Source organism: Bubalus bubalis, chromosome 10 (assembly GCF_019923935.1).
Source record: "Bubalus bubalis isolate 160015118507 breed Murrah chromosome 10, NDDB_SH_1, whole genome shotgun sequence".
NCBI classification, from domain to species: domain Eukaryota; kingdom Metazoa; phylum Chordata; class Mammalia; order Artiodactyla; family Bovidae; genus Bubalus; species Bubalus bubalis.
In genome coordinates this window covers 92925604-92951220 of record NC_059166.1, presented here as the reverse complement: position 1 = coordinate 92951220, position 25617 = coordinate 92925604, and the positions used below count along the sequence as shown (strand labels likewise).

Genomic DNA, 25617 nt, shown 5'->3' with positions numbered 1-25617 from the left:
AATTGTCAAGTCATCCTGTGGTCTTACATACAATGGTTAAGTGTAATGCTTCCATTGACCAGTTAAGGGATTAGTAGTTGAAACTTTTCTATACTGCTGACAGAAATATAAAACAGTGTAGCCACTTTGGGGAACAGTGTAGCAGTTTCCTCTAAAATGAGCATGCACTGGCCATATAACCCACCAGTTCCACTCCTAGGTGTATCCTTAGAAGGAATGAAGAAATATGCCTTCACCAAAGATCTAGCCTCAATTTGTAGCAGTTTTATTCATATAGGCAAAAACTGGAGACAATAAAATAGCCATCAACTGCTGAGTGAATGGGCAAGCTGTGATACATCCATAAGATGAAATACTGCTCAGCTCTAGAGAGGACCCAAATAGTGATTCATGGGAAAACACAGTGGGTCTCAGATATATTACGCTAACTGAAAGAATTCAGACAAAAAGACTACAAATTGGATGATTCTAGAAAGGGAAAATTTATAGAGATGAAAAAGACATCACTGGTTGTCATGGGATAGAGTTGGGGCAGAGGTGAGAAGAGTGGAGGAGATGGACACAGGAGACAGGAAAGAACTTTTTGGGTGATAAGAGTGTTCCATATTTTGACTGCGGTGTTTGGTACAAGGCTGTATACATCTGTCAAAGAACTGATAGCCATGAACTTGAAATGAGTGAATTTTATTGCATGTAAGCTATATCTCAATTCTTAAAACTTAAGGAAGCAGATATCATGGAAATCTCTGAGGAGGGAGAACATCACATAAATTTGCAACCCAGAAAATCATTTTAGAAAGGAGAAACCAACAAGTTGGACGGTGCACATATAGCCATCCTGACATTTGAGTCTCTAATTAGGATCTGGTGATAGTGAATTAAGTAAAAATGTGAATTCAAAAACAGAAACATCTTAGAAAATCTGCAGTTGCAAGTTTATTAGAATAATTTTAGAAGTCTCTTCCAAAACTTTTGTATGAGTGTTTGAGAACTATGAATTGTCCAGAAATTTCAAGATTTATTTTGAAAAATAACTTGCTGTTTAATCTTCCTCCCCAAAATACTTTTTTCCTACTACGAGAAAACTTCTACCTTTAAAGCTGGTTTTTAAGTGCCATAGTCTGATATGTTTTATCTGAAGTGATGAAATAACACAAGCTTCCTCTTAAAAAAAAAAAAAAAGGAAGAAAACTCAAAACACTGCCTGAAGCATACCTTTTGTGCATTTTTTTTTATGTTTACCTATTTTATTGGACTGCCTTTACCAAGAAATCCATAAATCTAAGATAATATTTAAAGTGCAAAATTATATGTAAGTAGCTGTAATACTTGGCATTTAAATGTGTACTTAAAATCCGCATGCAAGAATCAAATATATTGTTGGTTAGTTGACTGTGGTTAGATGGAAGACAAAAGAAATCAGGTAAGCTTACATGAAGATTGGGACACTGGTTTCACATTCTGTTCCCCAGCCTGATCTCTTTAGTGTGTTGATAACATGGTAAATCCAGAATTTTTCCACAATTTTTTTCTGACCTAGCTCCTATTTTAGCTTCAGCTTGGTTAGTTCCTTGTTTCAGGGGTTTTTTTGTTGTTCCCCTGCTCTCAGAGCCACCCTGCAACTGACTACACAACCCTGTTAGTAAGGTCATTAGTCAATAGGATGATATGTCTTCTACATTCTCATACACAGCATTTTTGAAGCACCTCTATTTCCAAGGTAATGTTCAAATCAGGGTGAAAGAATGACTTTTTAAGATAATACTATACAATGTAATAGTGTCTTCAATGCATTTTTAAATATAGTATTTCATTTCCTATTGCTAAGAATCCTCACCATAATAGAATCCTCAATAATATTATGCTCACCTTGTCCTGCAATAAGGAGACACAGAAGGTTACTCATCTAATGTTTTCTAGTCAGTAGGTGGCCAGTGCCCCTAGAACTAAGTTCTTTTGATGCCTTTTTCTGCTTCTCTACCATCCTACCTTTCTATGTTAACCTTCTTGCTCTCTGATAAAATAAACAAATTTGGACACCTGTATTTGGTTGGCAATTGTGTTTTTCCATCCAGGTCTCTTGGGATGAGAGTCAGTAGAAGTCCAGACTGATATGATTTTCATGACATTTTGCATTTTTCAGTATCTTTTAATAAAAATATTTTACACTTTTGGCATAAGGTGTATAGAAATTACAGCTAATGCTCAGAATTCCTTATAAAAGAAATGCCATTTGCTTTATCATAAGGCATATGGCATAGGGCATATTTTCAGTTCTACATAAATTGTATACTGAGTCTTCCAAAATGCCAATTTTAGGATTTTTTCCCCCACCATAAATGCTTGTACCAGTCTTCAATAATATGTTGTGTAAAATACTGGAAGCAAATTTACCTTTTAAATAATCTGCATATGTGACAGGTAATAATTTAAATATGGTTTTAAAACCATAGTGCCATGTTTGTCCTTTTCCTGAACTCTATTTTAAAACCTCCTTTAAGTTCTTTAAGTATACTTAATATTTCATCTTGATGAAAAATATCCCTACACTAAACATATTTCTTAGCTTTAATTATGTTTGTGTTTATCATTCTGATTCTGACAGTGTATAAAGGAATACAGTGTTTGCTTTGAAAACGTGTATTAATTGACTTCCACAGTTGTTTATTGGTGTTACTGTTTTCTAAAACACATTAAACTGTTTTCTACTTACATGAAAGATGATATAACTTCAAATTACTAGACTTTTGACTTCTTTCTTTGAGCTATTGATTACTGTTATTGCTTATTTTTTACTTTTTTATTAAGGTGTAATTTACATACAATGAAATGCACAGATCTGAAGGTGTTGGCTTGATGAGTAATGACGTTTGTATTCACTTGTGTCACCAGATCTCACAACAGGATATAAAGCATGCTCATCACTCGATCCATCCACCCCACAGTGGCAACTTTGTTCTTATTCTTGACACATGGAGGACTTTTTACCTCTTCCTTATAAAAGTTGAATCACACAGTCAGAAACCTTGTGTCCAGATTCTTTGTTCAACAAAATATTTTTGAAGTTCATCCACACTGTTGCGTACAACAGGAGTACATTTCTTTTTATGAATATACTAAAATTCTTGTCAATAAATTCTTCTGTTTATGGGTTGTTTCCACTTTTAGGCTCTGAATATTCTTGTACAAGTCATTTTGGAGACATATGTTTCATTTCTCTTGACTAGTAGACTAGGTTGCTTCTTTATTGATTTATAATAATAAGTATTCTGGATACAAGCCCTGTATATGTACATATAATTAGTATATAAGGAAGATTTATAAAATAAATATTTTCTCTCAGTTTGTGACTAGCATATTTTTACTTTAATGTGATCTTTGGGGAGACAATTTTTTTTAATATTAATGAGTCATATATTAAAATTTTTATCACTGGTGAAAGATCAGTAATTTTTAATTATTTAGTGTCAAACCTATAATACATTTTCCAAAGTAAAAATGTCATTTTAAGTCATTGTTGTTTGTTGTTGTTGTTTGGTTGCTAGGTCATGTCTGACTCTTTTGTGACCCCATAGACTGTAGTCCACAAGGCTCCTTCGTCCATAGGATTACCCAGGCAAGAATACTGGAGGGTGTTGCCATTTCCTTCTCCATGGGATTTTCCTGACCCAGAGATCAAACCCACATCTCCTGCCTTGCAGGCAGATTCTTTACCACTGAGCGCCACGAAGACAATCTTCCCGATGCTGTATTTTGGGGTAAATGTACTACTTCAGTTCAGTTCAGTTCAGTCACTCAGTCGTGTCCGACTCTTTGTGACCCCATGAATCGCAGTACGCCAGGCCTCCCTGTCCATCACCAACTCCCAGAGTTCACTGAGACTCACATCCATCGAGTCAGTGATGCCATCCAGCCATCTCATCCTCTGTCGTCCCCTTCTCCTCCTGCCCCCAATCCCTTCCAGCATCAGAGTCTTTTCCAGTGAGTCAACTCTGAGCATGAGGTGGCCAAAGTACTGGAGTTTCAGCTTTAGCATCATTCCTTCCAAAGAAATCCCAGGGCTGATCTCCTTCAGAATGGAATGTACTACTTAGTTTTAAACATAAGACAAAAATTAGAAGAATTTTCACTCAGGTAATTGGGACTTTAGAGAAAATGTCTGATTGTAACTTGAAATTTCTCTATGGATAAAATATATATATATATATATATATATATATATATATATATATATATACAGTAAATTTGTCTGAAAAATAAATGTATAAAATATATGTATGAAAAGTATAAATTTTAAAGGTTTGTGGTATTTTTTCTCTTATATTAGTGTGACAAATATTCTTACCTATTGCAGTAATTACATTTTTATTTCCCATATATCTTACTTAGGAATTACAAAGAAGTACATTGGGATTTCCATACTTTTTAAAATTATTTCTCTTAAAATTCACATAAGTATATTGATGGCTTTTGTTGACTATGATGACTATTCCATTTCTTCTAAGGGATTCTTGCCCACAGTAGTAGATATAATGGCCATCTGAATCGAATTCTCCCATTCCTGTCCATTTTACTTCATTGACTGCTAACATGTCAATGTTCACTCTTGCCATCTCCTCTTTGACCACTTCCAAATTACCTTGCCCTTATACTCAACAAAAGAGTCTGAAATGCAATACTTGGGTGCAATCTCAAAAATGACAGAATAATCTCTGTTCCTTTCCAAGGCAAGCCATTTAACATCACGGTAATCCAAGTCTATTCCCTAATCACCAATGCTGAAAAGATTGTTGAAGTGTTCTATGAGGGCCTACAAGATCTTCTAGAAGTAACACCCAAAATAGATGTCCTTTTCCTTTTCATCGTAGGGGACTGCAATGCAAAAGTAAGAAGTCAAGGAATACCTGGAATAACAGGCAAGTTTGTCTTTGGGGTACAAAATGAAGCAGGGCAAAGGCTAACAGAGTATCGCAAAGGGAACGCAAAGGTCATCGCAAACACCCTCTTCCAACAAAACAAGAGATGGGCATCACCAGATGGTCAATACTGCAATCACATTGATGATACTCTTTGCAGCCAAAGACAGAGAAGCTCTATACAGTCAGCAAAAACAAAACCGGGAGCCAACTGTGGCTCAGAGCATGAACTCTGTATTGTCAAATTCAGACTGAAATTGAAGAAAGTAGGGAAAACCACTAGGTCACTCAGCTATTGCTGCTACTGCTAAGTCACTTCAGTCGTGTCCAACTCTGTGCGACCCCATAGACGGCAGCCCACCAGGCTGCCCCATCCCTGGGACTCTCCAGGCAAGAACACTGGAGTAGGTTGCCATTTCCTTCTCCAATGCATGAAAGTGAAAAGTGAAAGTGAAGTTGCTCAGTCGTGTCTGACTCCTAGCGATCCCATGGACTGCAGCCCACCTGGCTCCTCCATCCATGGGATTTTCCAGGCAAGAGCACTGGAGTAGGGTGACATTGCCTTCTCCGTCACTCAGCTATGACCTAAGTCAAATCCCTTATGATTATACAGTGGACACAAAAAATAGATTCAAGGGATTAGATCTAATTGACAGAATGCTGGAGAAGCTGTGGATGGAGGTTCATAACATTGTACAGGAGACAGTGATCAAAACCATTCCCAGGAAAAAAGAAATGCAAAAAGGCAAAAGGGTTGTCTGAGGAGGCCTTACAAATAGATGATAAAAGAAGAGAAGTAAAAGGCAAAGGAGAAAAGGAAAGATATACCCATTTGAACATTTGAATGCAGAATTCCAAAGAATAGTAAGGAGTGATAAGAAAGATGTCCTAAGTCATCAGTGCAAAAAAAATAGAGGAAAACAATAAAATGGGAAAGATTAGCAATCTCTTCAAGAAAATTAGAGATACCAAGGGAACATTTCATGAAAACATGGGCTCAATAAAGGACATAAATGGTAAGGACCTAACAGAAGTAGAAGATATTAAGAAAAGAATGTGGCAAGAATACACAGAAGAACTACACAAAGATCTTCATGACTCAGATAACCACATTGATGTGATCATTCACCTAGAGCCAGACATCCTGGAGTGCAGTCAAGTGGGTCTTAGGAAGTATCACTACAAACAAAGCTAGTGGAGGTGATGGAATTCCAGGTGAGCTATTTGAAATTCTAAAAGATGATTCTGTGAACGTGCTGCACTCAATATGCCAGAAAATTTGGAAAACTCAGCATTGGCCACAGGACTGGAAAAGGCGTTTTCATTCCAATCCCAAAGAAAGGCAATGCCAAAGAATGTTCCAACTACTTCACAACTGCATTCATTTCACATCCTAGCAAAGTAATGCTCAAATTTCTCCATGCTAGGCCTCAGCAGTACATGAAAAGAGAATTACCAGACGTTCCCCCTAGATTTAGAAAAGGCAGAGGAATGAGAGATCAAATTGCCAACATCCATTGGCATAGTAAAAGCAAGAGATTTATAGAAATCTATAAATAGAGAAAGCAAAAGAATTCCAGAAAAAAACATCTACTTCTGCTTCATTGACTACTTTAAAGCTTTTGACTGTGGGGATCATAACTAACTGTGGAAAATTTTTAAAGAGATTAGAATACCAGACCACCTTACCTGCCTCCTGAGAAACCTGTATGCAGTTCAAGAAGCAACAGAACAAGACATGAAACAGACTGGTTCCAAATTGGGAAAGGAGTACAAAAAGTCTATATATTGTCACTGTGCTTATTTAACTTGTATGCAGAGTACATCATGTGAAATACTGGGATGGATGAAGCACAAGCTAGAATCAAGATTTCTAGGAGAAATATCAATAACCTCAGATATGCAGATGACACCACGCTTATGGCAGAAAGTGAAGAGGGACTAAAGAGCCTCTTGCTGAGGTGAAATAGTAAAGTGACAAAGCTGGCTTAAAGCTCAACATTCAAAAAATGAAGTTCATGGCATCCGGTCCCATCACTTTATGGCAAATAGATGGGAAAACAATGGAAACAGTGTCAGACTTTGTTGTCTTGGGCTCCAAAATCCCTGCAGATGGTGACTGCATGAAATTAAAAGACTCTTGCTCCTTGAAAGAAAAGCTATGACAACCTTGACAGCATATTAAAAAAAAAAAAAAAACGAGACATTATTTTGCCTACAAAGATTCATATAGTCCAAAGCTATGGTTTTTCCAGTAGTCATGTATGAAAATGAGAGTTGGTCCATAAAGAAGGCTGATTGCCAGAGAATTTGTGATTTTGAACAGTGGTGTTGGAGAAGACTCTTGAGAGTCCCTTGGACAGGAAGAAAATCAAACCAGTCAATCCTAAAGGAAATCAATCCTAAATATTCATTGGGAGTACTGATTTTGAAGCTGAAGCTCCAACACTTTGGCCAACTGATGTGAAGAAGTGACTCACTGGAAAAGGCCCTGATGCTGGGAAAGATTGAAGGCAGGACGAGAATGGGATGATAGAGGATGCGATGGTTGGATGTCATCACCAACTCGATGGACTTGAGTTTGAGCAAGCTCTGGGAGATGGCGAAGGATGGAAACCTGGTGTGCTGCAGTCTATGGGTTTGCAAAGAGTCAGACATCACTGAGGGACTGGAAAACAGCAAATGATTACTACCTGCATAAAAAGCTATCCAACCAACATACAAAATCTTTAAGCTTTGCCCAAAGGATTGCTAGTTTAGGCAAAATCTGTCCCTTTGATGATCTGATATTGATGTTTAATTGTAAAATAAAATAATTTATTATATAAATTTTGGTGTCATCTCTCAGTGAAAGTAATATATAAGAATAGAGAAAAATAGGTACTATTAATCTGTATTGTCTTACTTGGAAGATGAGCTTTCTGAGAGTTGGGTGATACGCTTATTCCATGGACCAAAATGTAAGGCCTTTGCCTATATTCAAGTAGACACAATAAAGCTTATAGACTAATAAGTGGCCACATCAAGATATTCTCCCCTGAAGTTTAGTGCAGTTTTTGTTCTTCTGTGTCACCTGGAATAATTTACCAAGTATTGATTCTGTCCTGTGGAGAATTCTTATTTTTCTCATGTTGCAGTTATCAAGTGTCACATCATCACTTCCTGAACTGTATTTTATTCCTTGGAAAATGCTACATATTATGCTTCTGTGTTTAAAGAACAGTGAACACTAGCATTTTGAAGAGTCTGAAAATTTATGCAGTAAGAAAACCTACCCTGCCTGTCTAAATTAGCGTTCTCCTCATTTATTTTATTTGATCATTAAATCATTTCCTTTCTGTGTTTAACAGTTCCTAGGGAGGGTTTCCCTGAAACAAAAAATTCTTTCTGAAATGCTTATTTTGTAAAACATGTCAACCTTAGAAAGATGTCATTATCATCATTATTATTCTTTTATATATATTTTTATATTGTGTTTACATATTCATATATTAGATGCCAGGTATGCTCTTTAAGATTTATTAGAGTTTTCTAATGTAAGAAAAATTTAAATTTAAATTTTCCTGATGGGATAAAATTTTAACCTTTTTCTATTATTCTTTTTTGCTTTTCTCAAATATATTTCAACATAAAACATTAGTAAAATGTAGATTGAAACTTTTAAGTAAGAAAAAACGAGGTTACAATAACCCTGTATATGAGACAGCAAAAGATACACTGATGTATAGAACAGTCTTGGACTCTGTGGGAGAGGGAGAGGGTGGGATGATTTGGGAGAATGGCTTTGACCCAGAGGGATGGTGAGGGGAGGGCGGAGGGAGGAGGGTTCAGGATGGGGAACACATGTATACCTGTGGAGGATTCATTTGGATATTTGGCAAAACTAATACAATTATGTAAAGTTTAAAAATAAAATTAAAAAAAAATGAAATATGTATAATATCATATATGAAACGAGTCGCCAGCCCACGTTCGATGCACAATACTGGATGCTTGGGGCTGGTGCACTGGGACGACCCAGAGTGATGGTATGGGGAGGGAGGAGGGAGGAGGGTTTAGGATGGGGAACACATGTACACCTGTGGCCGATTCATTTTGATATATAGCAAAACCAATACAATATTGTAAAGTTAAAAAATTAAGTTAAATTAAAAAAAAAAAAAAAAAAAACAAAAACCCCTTTGGATGGTTCTGTGACCATGTTTTGGAAGCCATGCTCTGATAATTTCCCCTGAATATCAGTTCTGTTAATTGGCCTTTTTCTAGGACCTGGATATTAGAGGAGCATCATAAAATTTGAGTTTATATTCCTTCCTGTGGACCTAGAGGTAAAATATTGCACAAAAAAATGGAGCCAGGTTTTAAGAGAATTGTTAACCAAAAGAATTGCCGCTAGAGTGGGCCAGTTCCCTGAGCTAATGCCTTAGGAGACATAATTGAGGGCCTGATGAGAAAGAAGCAAAGATTTGTATAGCTGATTCACTTTGCCATGTTGAAACTAACACAAGATTGTAAAGCACGTATACTTCAATATTTTTTTAAAAGTATCTTAGTTCTTGAGGCTGATGACCAAAAGGTCATCCGTAAAATTTTGAAAGGACTCATAAAACAAAGATGATATATTTTTCAAACTCTTTCTTCTTGATGAGTGATCACTTTTCTATTTCCATGATTTTTAAAATATTAAAGGACTTTGCTTTTGGAAAAAGAAAGAGAGTAGCAAAGAGATTTAATTCAAGTACATGGAGAGATGTCTCTGTAGGCGTCTGCCTACAGCAGAAGCATAAGAGCCATAGAGGAAATTAGTGACTTGGATGGAAGGTGTGTTGAATTTAAGTCTTGGAGTTTAAGAACCTCTCATGTTTTTCTTTACTCATGATATGTACATAAGAGGTGTATTCCAAGGAAACCCTAGGAATGACTAGCTGGAACTCTGGAAATGATAGCTAAAAAGCAACCTGAACATTACTTATATGTTATAATGGAATTATAATTATTTTATGACCTTGGAGAACTGACGTGACAGTGTAGATATACATTTAAAATAAAATAGACTATAGTTTTATTCTTCAAAATGAATATAAACTTTATATTTAAACATTTGGTGGGGGCAAGAGGCAGCCTCTATTCCATTATTAGCCTAGATTCCTACACTTAATCTTGTTGTTTCTGTACTTGAAGATAATGGTTTATATTAAAATAGAAGGAATTTAAGCAATTTCAAATAATTAAAATAGTATGCTAATAGAGCTCAGTTGTGGAATGAATACTGTTGCAATTTACACGTTAGTCTTTTATAAATGCTTTGTCATGTGGTTATTTAACTTGCCCACCATACAGAGTTGTGAGGATCACATGAGTTCATGCATATAGGGGCTTAAAAGAGTCTGTGTGATCAATGCTCAGTAAACGTAAGTTGGTAATTTCCTGCTGCTACTGATGAGCAAGCTGACTTGTTTTCAGGTCGTGGTATAGCACAGGGCATGGTGCTTGGCACAGAGCAGCTCTCCTGTAAGTGTTCATTCATTGATCACAAAGATGTCATGGTCATCGGAGCTTCCCAGTCAGGTCCCTGGAACACACTTTCATTGCATGTCCTATTTCTAAAACATGCATTTCCTGAATGTTTACATAAAAAGCTGTTAACAAAATTTTTCATCCATACATAAGGACTAATTTGTTTCTTAGAAGATGCTAGTGAAGGATTAATAGAAGTCTTTAGCCTGGAAGGCTTCCTAGAGTTCAGTGCATTTGAGTTGAATTTTGTAAGAACTAAAAATGAATGGAGAGGGAAAAGGAGGCAGAACATTTTAAGCAAGAAATGTGGCATATGAACTGGAGATGCAAGCGACAGAAGGATTTTCTGAAATATTGAGATGGATGCACCTAACTTGAGAAGCAGACTCTGTTAGGAGTTAAGAGGAAGAGATTAGTGAATGAGGATGTGTGTAGGTGGGACCCTGGAACTACACAGTGGTGTGTGTATTTGACATGATCGGGGATGGGAAGTCTTTTGTGGAGTCTGAGGGCAGGAGAAGATGGCACTTGAGGAAGATCAACTCAAGCAGTTCACTCCAGAAAGAATATGACTTTGGAAGCAGTCATACTAATGCCTTACTGGCCATTAGAGAAAGTAAGAGGCCACAGGGCACCAAGATTGTGGACATCATTAACGGGAGGGTTTAACTGACTACCAGGCAGACTTTGGGAGGTGTTTCAGTCTGGGGTGGTGGGGGGACACTGAGTTTAGTACTTTAGTCTGATCTGGCTCAGTCATTAGGAACGTTTTCAGGTAGACAGATTTCAGACCTGATAGGTAGTGGAAATTGAATTCTGGAAATGATAGTTCAGGAATCATCAGTCCCTCGGAAGCCACAAGAATGATGCTCTTATTAAGTCAAAAGTGCTCAGAGAGTGCTTACCCTTGTCAATGAGGAGTCAGCAGTCCTAGTCTGTAGATTACTTTTCCAGATCTCATACGTCTCTTATTTGTCTAAATATCTTTACATATTTTCATCAGTTTGGTTGAAGGGGAGAAGAAAATGATTTACAAGTTTTTTGATATTCTCATTCTGAATGTCAAAAATATTTAGAACAAGAAGCAATCATATTCAGGTATTAAAGTTTCTATTGATGTGTCCAAATGATTTGGATTCATCCTTTTGTCATATTTTGGGTAAAAAAAAATAAAGCATCATGGCCTCTTGAAAAAATAAAGAAACCTTCATTTACAATAGTAAAGGAATAGTGTATATTTAGTATTGAGCACTTTCATATTTATATGAAAATTTATTTATATATAGTCCATGGGCAATGTATTTTCATATCTGATTGACTCCAGTTTCTCTCTAAGTTTCCAGCCAGGTGAATCAGATGAGAAATTAGTAATAATTAATTGAAAACAATACCTGAAATATTTCATTAATTAATGCATTTCCAAGTTCCAATTCCCCATTTTATCTATTTAAAATCTACTTAAATCCCACCAAGGAACTATTATGGACCTCTTAGTAGATATTTATTTAGCTATCTGGCTTCCCATGAGCAAGGAGAAGGAATACTTGTGGAGAAAAGGTACACGTAGAACAATCCTAAAATCATTATTTAAAGAGCTATGGCTTTGTGTTACAAATAAAAAGCAGGAAAATCATTAGTTGTAAAGAAGCTCTGGCAATAATCCTTACAAATACCATTCATCCCTCCTTGTTACCGAATTGAATTTTTTATCCTGGACATTAAACTGTAGATAAGCATTATCAGACAGCTCTCTGTTCTTCTAGGATCCTGAAATGTCACAAGAGGATGTGAGGTGCTTAAAGTTTGAAATACTCAATTACAATCTTGTGTCTCATGCTAATACTTGAATGACAATGGAATAATTTATTTGATCAAAACAAAGCACTTCACAGAAGTGTGTAGTTTTTGAAATGAGTTGTGCTTCTGAGAAGAAATGGTAATACTGCACAAGTAAACATGTAACTTGGGTGACACCAAGGGCCACCTATGACCTGTGAGCAGATGGCATTCTAAAGGCATGTGGGATCCTTAGCTCAGCTCCTGGCCCAAGGCAGACACCCAGAAATGTGAGCTGATATCACTCACTGTCTTCTTCCTGTTCTGTTATTGTAGAGTTTTTGTATCCAACCTGGAAAATCCCGTGGACGGAGAAGCCTGGTAGGCTGTAATCCATGGGGTCGCTAAGAGTCGGACACGACTGAGCGACTTCCCTTTCACTTTTCACTTTCCTGCATTGGAGAAGGAAATGGCAACCCACTCCAGTGTTCTTGCCTGGAGAGTCCCAGGGACGGGGGAGCCTGGAGGGCCGCCGTCTGTGGGGTCGCACAGAGTCGGACACAACTGAAGCGACTTAGCAGCAGCAGCAGCAGGTTTACATTTCTTAAAATTCATCTTGTTTTGCTGAATTGCATTTTTGATTAATGAAGGCAGTTTTACTTACTTGACTCTCTGTGTCACTGTTTCCTTGTAACTTGGTGTTACTGCTGATCCGACAGACTCTCTCATCTCAGTCATTCAATCATGTGGCCCTCCATTTAGGTGGAGAGACCACCCTCAGCCAGGCTTGAGACAGAGCCCCAGTTCAGAGTAAGGATCCCACGCTGGGCTGTAAGGCCCAGGAGCTGGCTGTGAATGGCAGTGTGTATGCATGCATACTCAGTTGCTCAGTCATGTCTGACTCTTTAGGACTCCAAGGACTGTTGCCCTCCAGCTCCTCTGTCCATGGGATTATCCCAGCAGGGATGCTGGAGCAGGTTGCCATTTCCTCCTACAAGGAGATCTTCCTGATCCATGGATCTCATCCTCTGTCATGCCCTTCTCCATCCATTCAACTTCTCCCTTTGCCAGGGGGGAGTTCATCACCTGGAATTGTGCCTATAGATATAAAAAAATTAAAACCTTGCTCATGACTCTTTTCTCAACCTACCTTACCTCACTCTCTGTTTTCACATTGCTCTTTCCCCTCAAACTCCTGCCTTTCCATTGAAGTCTCCCCACCCCCTACTTTTAGTCTTGGAGGGTCCAGAAGGTGGCTTAGGCCTCCCTTGCCTCATTGGTGTCTCTGCTGCCTTGATTCTAGGATTGTTTCTTCTGGCTGGAAATACCTTACCTCTGACTAGATAAGATTTTTTTCCCCCTCTATTGAATGCACATAAGTCATTCTGCCTTGCAGGTTTAGTGGCAGGAATTTTCTCATAATCTTCCTTTTTTCTAAAGTTATGTTCTATCTTGCAGGCAGCAGGTGGCTTCTGGTGAATGCACACAGATTAATAAGTAGAAAAATGTCAGCAGGATGGTGTGTGGGGAATGGTAGCAGATATAAATCCATAGGTCTATGTAACACTTCAAGAATGGCAAATGGAGACAGGAACTGATTGTGTTAATAGGAAATATTAGCTTGGGTAAAAGGTTAATTGGGCGTATTGCTGCCATGTTGGAAACAATATTAGGACCTTATAGAACCAAACCTGTTAGCATCCTGGAGACATGAGAGGTGATAAACAGGCAGATTTGAATGGTCCAGAAGACCAAGGGCTTGATTTCTTATGTATTATTTTCCTTCTTATCAGTCTTTGAGAAAATTGCTTTTCCCAACTTTAAAATCACCCATTAATCTCTGTAGCAAATCGATATCTTGTTATCACCTTTATTTTAGAATCCTATACTTTTTAGTCTGGTTTTGTGAATAAATTCCTGGCCTAGTTAAGGGAGATGTAACTGCCCTCACCACTTACTGTGGAAACTGGCCAGCTGGGTTCCCCTTTCTTACAATTAAGAGCCTAACTTACCTGTCCTCATTGTCTTTTTTAAAATAAAGGTCACGCTCATGTAGGCTCTGAGCATTCTCTGAATGTACATCAGAGGTAGACACACCCTGATCATCTGTGATTAGTACATCTGGCTTTTCAACATCCACTTTTCCTGTCTGGTGTAGAATTGCCACTGTTTCCTCTTCATCTTAGGGGTAGCAGTCATCACACTTATCAGTTCACTGCTAAGTAGACATAAATATGCAACTTTTAAAATTCATTTTGTAAAATAATATTTTCAACTTTTCTTCTTTCAGTAGTAGTAAATGGAGATGAAAAGATCACTTTTGAAGATTTCCTTTGAAAAATATTTTTGAAGAGATTTTTATCAACCAAATTATATTTGTCTTGCAAGTAATTTTAAAACTTTTTTCACTTTCTTGACTCTTTTTCTTATATAAGCTGTTTTTCTCTATATGCAGGATGACCCGCCTTGAGTTTTACATCCCCACTGGTCTCAAGGTCACTCTGCATTTCTAATTTAGCCAACCTGACACCTGCTGTCACCGTTGTTCTGCTGGTATATTTGGAGAATATGGTCTTGGAATACTAGAATAATGTTTCAAGAACACTCAGCTATGTGAGATATCTGAACAGTTTCAATAATATACCTATATCATGAAATCAATTATATTGAAACATATCTGAGGATACTGGACTCTGTAGCTTCATGATTGATTTGTATTAATTTTCATTCATCTTTTGAGAGTTAATGTCAGAGGGCATCGTTGAATGATGGAGAAGACATTACCTTTGGTCCCAAACAAAACTTGATACACATCTTGGCTTCTTAAAATATTAACATTTGCCAGTTATCATTGGAAAATAAATTTAATCTCTTAGAGTTGTAGTTATTTCATCTGTCAAATAGGACAATCAGATCTCCTTGCAGAGCATTGTGAAGATTGAATAGGATATTAACTGAATATCCTTGAATATTTTCAAAATAGATGACAATAAACATAAGTTTTTTGTTACTTTCCTACACTGTTTAGAAAAATCAATAGAAAGGGGGATTAATTTTCTGTCTTTACTATTAAGGAATTACCTTATATATAATTACTTTAAAGTTTTATTTGATAAAAGAGCAGGATACTAGATGTTAAATAGTGTCTCATTGTTTTGAAGCAACAATGTGACACTAAAGAGTCTTTTCCACAAAATTAATCAGTTTTTTCTTGTTTAGAAAGAGAATGAACCTTAGTCATGTCATATAAAAACAAATATAATAGATTATACAAATCATAAAATTTGTTGGTCATACATTAATTTATATTTTGCAGATATTTTATATAAATATGCTATAATCATGCAAAAAAGTATTACCTATATCTATTTGTAAATAACTGTATTTTACAATGTTAGTTACTCAAGCTGGAAATATAAAGCATTTTGTCTTATTCATTTAACAAATATGTAGTGGGTGACTATGATGTTCTATGTGACTATGCCCTGTTCTAGGCTCTGGGCCTTTGCCAGTGAACCAAACAGAGATCCTTCCTCTTGAGCAGCTGGTATTTCAATCTGGGTTGAAGAGGAGAGGCAGATTTACAATGGCAACCCACTCCGGTATTCTTGCCTGGAGAATCCCATGGACAGAGGAGTCTGGCAGGATACAGTCCATGGGGTTGCAAGAGTTGGACATGACTTAGCACCTAAACCACCACCACCATCAGAGCAAGATGAGGCGAAGGGCACTGAAAGTCTGGTGGGGGCAGACCGTAGCAGTAAGGGAGGGAAGTCGGGTAGGAACCACCAAACACTGACGCTTGAGCCAAGACTGCAAAGGGGGAAGGGGTTAGTCCGATACGTATCAGGGAGGGAATCTTTGGTACAAAGGTCCCGGTGTGTCTGAGAACCAGCAGCAAGGTCACTGCAGCTGGGTAGCATGAGTTGGGTGTGGATGCTGGGGAGGAGATAGTAGGAGAAGAACATTGGGAATTATGTGAGGCCAGATGACACTCCAAGGACTCTTGCGTTTTTGTGAGTAAACTGTAGCACCATTGTGGGATTTGGAGCAGAGGAGTCATGATTGATTTATCTTTCCGAATGGTCTCTGCCAGCAGCCAGTGAGAAGTCTAAATCAGAAATCCAGTGAAAAGTAGCGTTGACCCCATCGGGGTAGCCACAGGGGAAGGAGGAGAAATGGGCAGATGGCTGCACATATTTGAAAGGAGAATCAAATCTGATGGACTGGACACAGGTAAGAGAGAAGTAAGGCCTTGAGACTAAAGCTTTTCGCCTGAACAGCTAGAGAAACCGTTTACAACCAGCCAAGACGGTGCTGGCCCTGGAGGGTCAGGTGTCTAAGAAAAGGTGGATTCCGACTGAAAGTGTTGATTTTAAGAAGCCTACTGGAAACCCAAGCAAAAGTGTTGGGGCAACAACTGGATGCCTGCAGTTAAGAGAGATTCAGGGTGAAGACAAGACTTTTGCACACATTTTGGTACTTTTGCCTAATGTCTTATGTAAGAAGGGTCTCAAGTGCTGAATAGAAGGTTCAGAAGAAAACAACTGATTACAGAGCCCTCTTCTTGCCTATTTTCCCCTTACTTCTTTGTGTCTGATTGGTGATCAGCAAATTAGAATACTGTATGTTTGAAAAGTATTTCATTTTCTCAACATGATGTCATTGTAACTAACAAACTCTTGTGACAAAATGCAGACTAGTACAATCCTACCCGGGGAGTAGGCACAGACACATTTCTCCTAGCCTTGGTTCAGTGTACTTGTCTCTATCACTGAAGGAGAAACCCCAGTCAAGTCCAAAACCACAAAAAATGGAGAGCAGAAATGCATAGGTGTCATCTGTGGTACAGCTCAGTGCTCGGTCACTAGACTCATGACCTTGTCATCAAGCTCAGTTGAGATAAACTTTCATAAAACAGTGAGGGTTTTTTTTGTTTGTTTTGTTTTTTAGTTATTTTGCAGGAAAGGGGAGGCAAAAGTGGGGCTGGTGACTGCAGGCACCAAAATAGAAACTCAAAAGAGAGAAAGTGATTATGTAAATTGTGCCTTTTGAAGGCATTGAGAATGTTTCATTCACATACTCTAAGTCCCTGGAAGCACATTTAGTTCCTGTTTGGGGAGATGAAAGCCTTGCCACAGCCTCATCTGCGGGCTTGTGGCAGGGTGAGTTTGTCTTGTGTGTACGGTGCCGGGAAGGGTGGGCAGTTGGCAGTGGTTCAGCATTGATTGCAGTCATTCATAAAACCCAACCGCGCGGAAGGCGGAGTCCTGGGGAGCTTCTCTGAGATGCTTGCAGGATGCCTCATTTGAACAAATCTTCAGTGATGTTTGAGTGATAAGGGGTGCTCACAAGCACCGCCAAGGTAGTGAGGGGTCCACCTTCCTTCCCAAGTAACTGAAGACTTTGCAGGAATCAGAGGTCTCACTTCTTGGACTCCTGGTCTCTCCATCCACAGCCTTTCTGGAAAGTCCGCTTTGTGGCTTATCTGTGGCCTCTTTGTGTCTGGATGATGGAGTAAATCATATGTAAGGAAGACCCTTTGGAGAAGGCAATGGCACCCTACTCCAGTACTCTTGCCTGGAAAATCCCATGGATGGAGGGGCCTGGTGGGCTGAAGTCCATGGGGTCTCTAGGAGTCGGACACGACTGAGTGACTTCACTTTCACTTTTCACTTTCATGCATTGGAGAAGGAAATGGCAACCCACTCTAGTGTTCTTGCCTGGAGAATCCCAGGGACGGGGGAGCCTGGTGGGCTGCCGTCTATAGGATCACACAGAGTTGGACACGACTGAAGTGACTTAGCAGCAGCAAGGAAGACCCTTGGGGCTTCCCAGGTGGTACTTGTAAAGTACCCTCATGCCAATGCAGGAGAAATAGGAGATGTGGGTTTGATCCCTGGGTCAGGAAGATCCCCTGGAGGAGGGCATGGCAACCCACTCCAGTGTTCTTATCTTCATGAACAGAGGAGCCTGGTGGGGTCCCTAGAGCATTCATTGCAAAGAGTCTCACACACTGAAGGGCCTTAGTGCACAGCAATGTGCTGATATATCACTGTGGTGTTTAAGTATGAGGGGTCCCTGTTATTGTGTTACGATTAACGCCTGGGAGAGGATGGGAAGTGGTTGGCTGAACAGTTTCCACACATTACAACTGGCGACACCACTTTGGTTTATCCCTCAAACTGCAATAGGACAGACAAAACAATCCAAATATAACTTTAAAGAAATGCTAATTCATTCAGGCTGACAAAAATCTGAGGAGGGCGTTGTATTATTTTATGTATCTTATTCTGAATGTAGGGATTTTTTTTTCTTCTCTTTCCCTGGAATTTCAATTTCATCTTAGAAAGTCAGATTAGAAAATGTAGGAATACATATTGGCATAGCTTAATGCCCCCTCAAATTGGCTGAATAACTAGCAATCTGAAACTGATCACTTTCTCCCTGAGAACAGATTCAACAGCTAGCTGATTCACTCTAAACCTGAGATCAGGATATAAGTTAGTATGAAAAATTAGTTTTTTTCTTATTTTGTTTTAAATAAAGTATATTAATTAAGTTAGTATATTTTAAATTAAATACATTTAAATTCTAGCAACATTGTTTTTGAGTATTGATGTGTTTATTCTCATTATCCAAAAAGAGCTTTAAATTTTAGAAATTCAAATGAGGTTTTTATGGGCCAAAAAACTAAACAGACATTTCTCCAAAGAAGACATACCGATGTCTAACAAACACATGAAAAGATGCTCAACATCACTCATTATCAGAGAAATGCAAATCAAAACCACAGTGAGGTACCATCTCATGCCGGTCAGAATGGCTGCGATCCAAAAGTCTACAAACAATAAATGCTGGAGAGGGTGTGGAGAAAAGGGAACCCTCTTACACTGTTGGTGGGAATGCAAACTAGTACAGCCCCCATGGAGAACAGTGTGGAGATTCCTTAAAAAACTGGAAATAGAACTGCCATATAACTCAGCAATCCCGTTGCTGGGCATACACACTGAGGACACCAGAATTGAAAGAGACACGTGTACCCCAATGTTCATTGCAGCACTGTTTATAATAGCCAGGACATGGAAGCAACCTAGATGTCCATCAGCAGATGAATGGATAAGAAAGCTCTGGTACATTTACACAATGGAATATTACTCAGTCATTAAAAGTAATACATTTGAGTCAGTTCTAATGAGGTGGATGAAAACTGGAGCCTATTATACAGAGTGAAGTAAGTCAGAAAGAAAAACACCAATATAGTATACTAATGCATATATATGGAATTTAGAAAGATGGTAATGATAACCCTGTATGCGAGACAGCAAAAGAGACACAGATGTATAGAGCAGTCTTTTGGATTTTGTGGGAGAAGGCAAGGGTGGGATGATCTGAGAGAATAGCATTGAAACATGTATATTATCATATGTGCAGTAGATCATCAGTCCAGGTTCGATGCATGAGACAGGGTGCTCAGGGCTGATGTACTGGGATGACCCTGAGGGATGGGATGGTCGGTGGGAGGGAGGTGGGAGGGGGGTTCAGGATGGGGGACAGATGTACAGCCATGGCTGATTCATGTCAATGTATGGCAAAACCACTACAATATTGTAAAGTAATTAGCCTCCAATAATACAATAAAAATATAATAAATAAAATAAAAATAAATAAATAAAAAAGATTCTATACCATAGGCAGACCGATGAAATATGCCAGTTACTATAGGTTTAAGTCAAAACCACTCAATTCTTAAGATTAAATGAGAATTTTCTTACACAGACATGGTCTTTCATGCTGGCTAATAATCCACTTTTATTGGAGAAGAGTTATTTAAAAACATATTGAAGGAAAACTCTGAGTGGCAGATTTCTTTTCTTCCCAAAACTTTGCCTAAATACCTGAATTTTCAGGAGGAAAAAAAAAAAGAAAAAAGGAAATGAACTAAGACAGAAGGTTGCATATGGTTTCTCTACATATAATTCTTCAAGATTTTCTCCAAAGTTGGTGATATTTCCGATATTTTCACAAACCAATGCGTGTAAAAATTCAGCATGCCATGTGGGCTATTTTTAGTTGAGTGAGAATTGCTAAAGATTTCCCAGTGCAGTGAAATGTAACTTCCTGTGCGCTGTACTTGAGTAAGTTATATTACTGTTTCATAGCTCAGTAATACCCCAGGCTATTACTTCTCCTTGGCAACTGCCTTCTTGAATGTTCTCTGAACCTTCCTGCCAGTGTCCTTCTCCTCCAATGACTGGTGACCAGTCCATTAAGAGTTTAGCATTCACTCTAGACAGTTATCACATTTCTTTCCTTGGAGCCCAGGAGGGGTGGCTTTGAAATGGCACTGTTTTCTTTTCTTGTCACATTATATATTGATTTCTAAGTCTTACTTGATCCTGTTTGGACTTAGCTGTGTGTGTGTGTGTTTGTGTGTGCACGCACGTTTCTGTGCAGTGTCCACGTTTGCCTGTATCATTTCTTTCAGAAGTGGAGAACTTTGCCATGCAGCTTTTAGCTCTGGAAAAACAGTTTATCTGCCACTACCTCACCACTGAGTCACCCCTTGAATAGCATGACTGGCCTTACAGGTAGTCAAATCTCCAAGTGCAGTCCAAACCACTGTCAAAGTTAAGAACCAGGTTCATGCTTGAGAATCCCAAGTCCTGTGTGGTTTTTCCATTTAGCAGAGTCTAAGAATCAGGGTCTCAACTTTCTAAACAGGGCTTCCCTATTCAAACCAAGGTTTGTTCAAGGCTTCTGAGGTGGAGGGATATCTGAGCCATCCAAGGACAGCCTCAGAGGGCTATGTTTTCTGGCTTATGCTGTGACTCTCTCCAGTGCTCCATTAAGTCCTGTTGACATCAGGTGAAGAGCATCTCCACCTGCTGCCCTTTGCAGCTGTGACCCATCCTCTGCATTTATTTATTCTGTGATGGACAACTTAAGACCCAAAGACCTTCTGCTGCCTATTTTCACACTGTGCAGGCATCTTGCATATTTATTTTGCATACTTATGGAGACACACACGCTTTATATATGCACATTTCCCTCTGACTCTTCCTCCTTTCTTAGCTTGAATGAATTTAGAACATGGGGGATGTCCTGAAACATCTCAGATCTCTGTTTTATTTTTTTATTTTTTATTTTTATTTTTTTGCATAAAGGGAAAGATCTATGTGGTGATGAAGGGCATGAAACAAAAGTCCATGTCTTACAGTAAGATAGCCAAAGCCACAGAAAGTCCTGCCTGTTTTTAACATATCAGCACAACAGCTGCTCCTATGTTTACGCTTTCAGATGTCTCCATAGGGTGAAGCCAAAGTTTTCAGCAGCTTTGCTTCTATGGGGAAGCCTAATGAGGATCATTTTATTGGTACTAAACAGGAAATCCAATACTGAGGCCAGCACCAGTATGGAGTTCATCTGGGTGTAATTGAGCTCTTGGAAGCATGAGCTGAAGGTTCCTAACTCCCAGGGCTTCTCAGGGTCTCCAGGTTAATACTTAGGGGCTTGCAGACAGTTCCCTTAAACTTGTTTTCAGTACCGTGTTTAATTTCCAGATGTTTCTCCCCGTTTTATAATTAATAGTGCGTTGTGCTGTCTATCATGCGCCCCAGGTGTGTGGTCAGGGACATGGTGAAGCCTGCTGCCTGCAAAGCCCCAAGAAATGTTGAACACCAGCCCCACCAGCCTCCACCGTGAGTATGGCATTGGTTTTATTGACTGAAAATGTCGTCTCTAACACAGATCTCTGGTTCCAGATGTATTAATTCACATTGCATGTGGGAGTGCAAACTCTGGCTGCTCTGGGGTGTCTGGGGGTAAAAGACTGCTACTGAATTAGATAAAATGATCTGGAAACTGAGCTCTGTGTTTCAAGCATCTTCATTAAGTGCTGTTTCTAATGCCATATGGAAAGCATGAAGCTAATTATAGGAAAGAGACATGTATTGGGGAACTCTGTGGTATCAGAAACTCTGTGCCTTTCGGATTTAGAAAGTACGTGGATTCGAGCCTGAGACCCTTTTCGAGAAAGTAATGCAAAGCTGCAGAGCGGGGATGCTTTCCTAATTGTGAAGAAGGGAAGTGCATGGCTCGTTCATAACCACCCTCGCACTGTGTCAGGTAAAGGTCAGGGACAGTCTGAAAGAGGGATGGACCTTCAGTTTATTTTTATTATTGTAACCCCAAGTGTGGATATTCATGAAGGATTAAATGGCCCACCAAAGGGAATTAGAGGAGAAACTAAATGAGTGAACTCTGTGTTGCAAATGTGGATTTCTGTAAGGTGAAATGTAAAGAGCTTTAAAATCCTGCAGAGCAGCAAAATCTATTCAATCTTCTGAATAAAATTATGCTCCTGGTAAGAAAAATTAAACATTTCCTTAAAATGTCTCAGCAGTGGTAATACTGTTAGCATAACCAATACAGCCAAGTAGTTACTCCCAGGGAAATGCCTCCTTCCAAGTTATTTTTGCAAAAGCCATTGAAGAAATGTGTCTTAGGAGTGATTTTTCTATAGGTTTCCTTAGCTATCTGACAATTTTTTGAAGTAAAACCAAAATAAAGTAATAAGATTGTCAAAAGGCTATGAAAAGAAAAGTAAATTTTTGTAATTCTTTTGCTGTGTCAAGTTTTTATTCCCATTGGCAAAACTAAAAGTAAATGAAATGTTTAAATGCTTATATTTTGCATATACACAGTCACAAATACAAAATTATTTATAACTTGAGATATAAAATTTGGGTAAATAAATTTCAAGAGGCTCCATAAATGGGTTATAGATTTTATCTATGTGTATTTGAATATCATCTTCCACAGTTGATCAGTACTTCTCAAGGAACACAAATAATTTTCACCTAACTGTAGTAAAAATGGTTTATAATTGCACTGAAAAAAAGTTTTAAGTTGGAAGAACTGCTTTTAATGATGTTGCCATTTTGTTCTATACATGTTCTAGCCATAAATCCATTTTCTTGATGGTGGAACTTTTTTTGAAAATTCATGGAAAACTTACAATCCCCATTTTCCATCATATATTCCAGGCATTAGAAAACAATCAACTTTGGGGAAAGTTCTTTGAGGAATTAACATGAATTTTAAGATGTGTTATATTTCATATATTGAGGTTCCATTTTTATTTGTACCACTTATTCCAGTGTCCACCTAAATTGGAATTATCAGATAAGAAGCAGCAATTGACATCCTTGCCAAAGAGACATTAATTATCTTTTCTTATTTTGTTTCTGCTTTCCATGGACTCCTAGAAGTGGAAAGCTGTTGTAACTTACCGTGAACCTAGTAGAACCTTCCTGGCTGCCTCTCTGAATAAAGTGAATTAGAGTGGCTTTTGGGTTCTCCTTTCTGATAATCCTGTTCTTCACTCCACGCTTAACTAATTACAATGGACCTCTCTTTAGGTGACTTGAAGAATTTAAAGTTTGTAGTCCATTCCTCATTTCTATTGATTCTCTCTAGAGAGTGGTGTTCATAAATTGAGCTCTCCATTTCCATATAAGCCCCTTTCTAGGCTGCTATGAAAAGAATGACAGTAATTTGGGGGGTGGGGAGGACACTAAGGATGGGCTTTAGCCTGTAGGCCAGTGTTTTTAAATATGTGCATTACAACCTATCAGTGGGGCTGACGATCAATAAAAGCTAGTTTTTTAGTGTGGAAGTTATGTTTAAATTTTGAATGGAACAGAAAATATAAGATGGCATCCTGGGTTACTATTGTAGGATGAGCTTAGATTTCTGTAAATGATAACTGGATCAAAATAAAATTTAATAAACACTACATTTAGTTTTGAGCATGCACTGATGGATTTTAATTCATCAGATTCTCATTATGTGTATGTATGTGTGTGTGTGTATAAAATATGTATAACTTACTTTAGCAGAAGTAAGAATAATGGCATATGAATAGGATGTGGGCAAAACTGGAGACAAGCAGATCAATTAAGAGACTATTGCAACTGTCCAGAGAAGGATGAGGTCTTGACCTACAGAAGTAGCAGAGGGTGTGGGAAGGAAACATTTTAAGAGCTCAGTAAGAAGGCAAATGGGCAGTGCTTAGTTGCCAATTGAATATGGTTTGTAAGGAAAGAGTTTAGGGGGGCGGTTGTATCAGTTGCTTGGGTGATTGAGGACCAGCAGCTGATGTGGGGAAATAAAGAAGTAAACCAGGCCAACCAGTAGGTGGGCAGTGAGGAGTTCAGATCCTGATAGGATGATTTGGGGCACCTGTGCATTATCCAGGAGTATATGTTCAAGAATGAATTGGGTGTATGAACCCAAAGCACTCAGCTGGGGAAGTAGATGACATCACCAAAGGGTACAGAGTTAGAAAAAGTAACAGAGTGCCTGGGTAAAACCAGTCTTTAAGGAGTGGGTAAAAGAAAAGGCTCCCCTGACTCAACTGAGAAATAATGGTCAAAGAGGTAGGAGAACCAGAAGCCAAGTGGGAGGAGTCATGGAGGGTGCCCCAGAGTAGCAAATGCTGCCAAAAAATGCTAATAATAATAATTCAAGAGACTAAAAAATTTTGGGCCCCTGGGGTCATTGGTGGCATTTGTTATAGCACTTTAAATATCTGAGTGAGTGGAAATACTTTATTTGTATAGATGTAACGGGAAAAAAAATAGTCAGGAGGAAGAGATGGTGATTTTGCATGGGGAGCAGGAAAAGAGAGAGAGATTATTACCATGTGAATCTGTGGTAGAGTCACTGTATTCAGGTCACTCAGTGCCATCTGTTTTACAAGTTAGGTCAATGGCTGCACATGTCAATATAATTTGTATTTTGATAATCATGTATGTAAATGATCTGAAGATTCTTTTTTCAGTTATTATTAAAATGTCACTTGGTCATATTTTAAGCATGCTGCTTAAGTTGTCATCACTTAATCAAAGTTCAGTTCAGTTCAATCATTCAGTCGTGTCCAACTCTTCGTGACCCCATGGACTGCAGCACGCCAAGCTTCCCTGTCTATCATCAACTCCTGGAGTTTACTCAAACTCATGTCCATCGAGTCGGTGATGCCATCCAACCATCTCATCCTCTGCTGTCCCCTTCTCCTCCTGCCTTCAATATTTCCCAGCATTAGGATCTTTTCCAATGAGTCAGTTCTTCCCATCAGATGGCCAAAATATTGGAGTTTCAGCTTCAGCACAAGTCCTTCCAATGAATATTCAGGACTGATTTCTTTTAGGATGGACAGGTTGGATCTCCTTGCAGTCCAAGGGACTCTCAAGAGTCTTCTCCAACACCACAGTTCAAAAGCATCAATTCTTCAGCACTCAGCTTTCTTTATAGTCCAACTCTCACATCCATACATGACTCCTGGAAAAACCATAGCTTTGACCAGATGGACCTTTGTTGGCAAAGTAATGTCTCTGCTTTTTAA

The 25617-nt window shown here is 38.6% G+C and overlaps 1 protein-coding gene across 47 annotated transcripts in view; it reads left to right on the top strand.

Moving 5' to 3' along the window:
• The window catches only part of RIMS1 (regulating synaptic membrane exocytosis 1), a 596845-nt gene that overhangs the window by 81448 nt on the left and 489780 nt on the right, over positions 1–25617 (top strand). For 45 of the 47 annotated variants that reach the window (XM_044924533.2, XM_044924534.2, XM_044924532.2 and 42 more), the window contains exon 2: positions 21830–21910. The exons of the other annotated variants lie outside the window; for them this stretch is intronic. In XM_044924533.2, coding sequence (XP_044780468.2) covers positions 21830–21910 — 81 coding nt within the window. The remainder of the gene's footprint in view (positions 1–21829; positions 21911–25617) is intronic. 47 annotated transcript variants of the gene reach the window in all.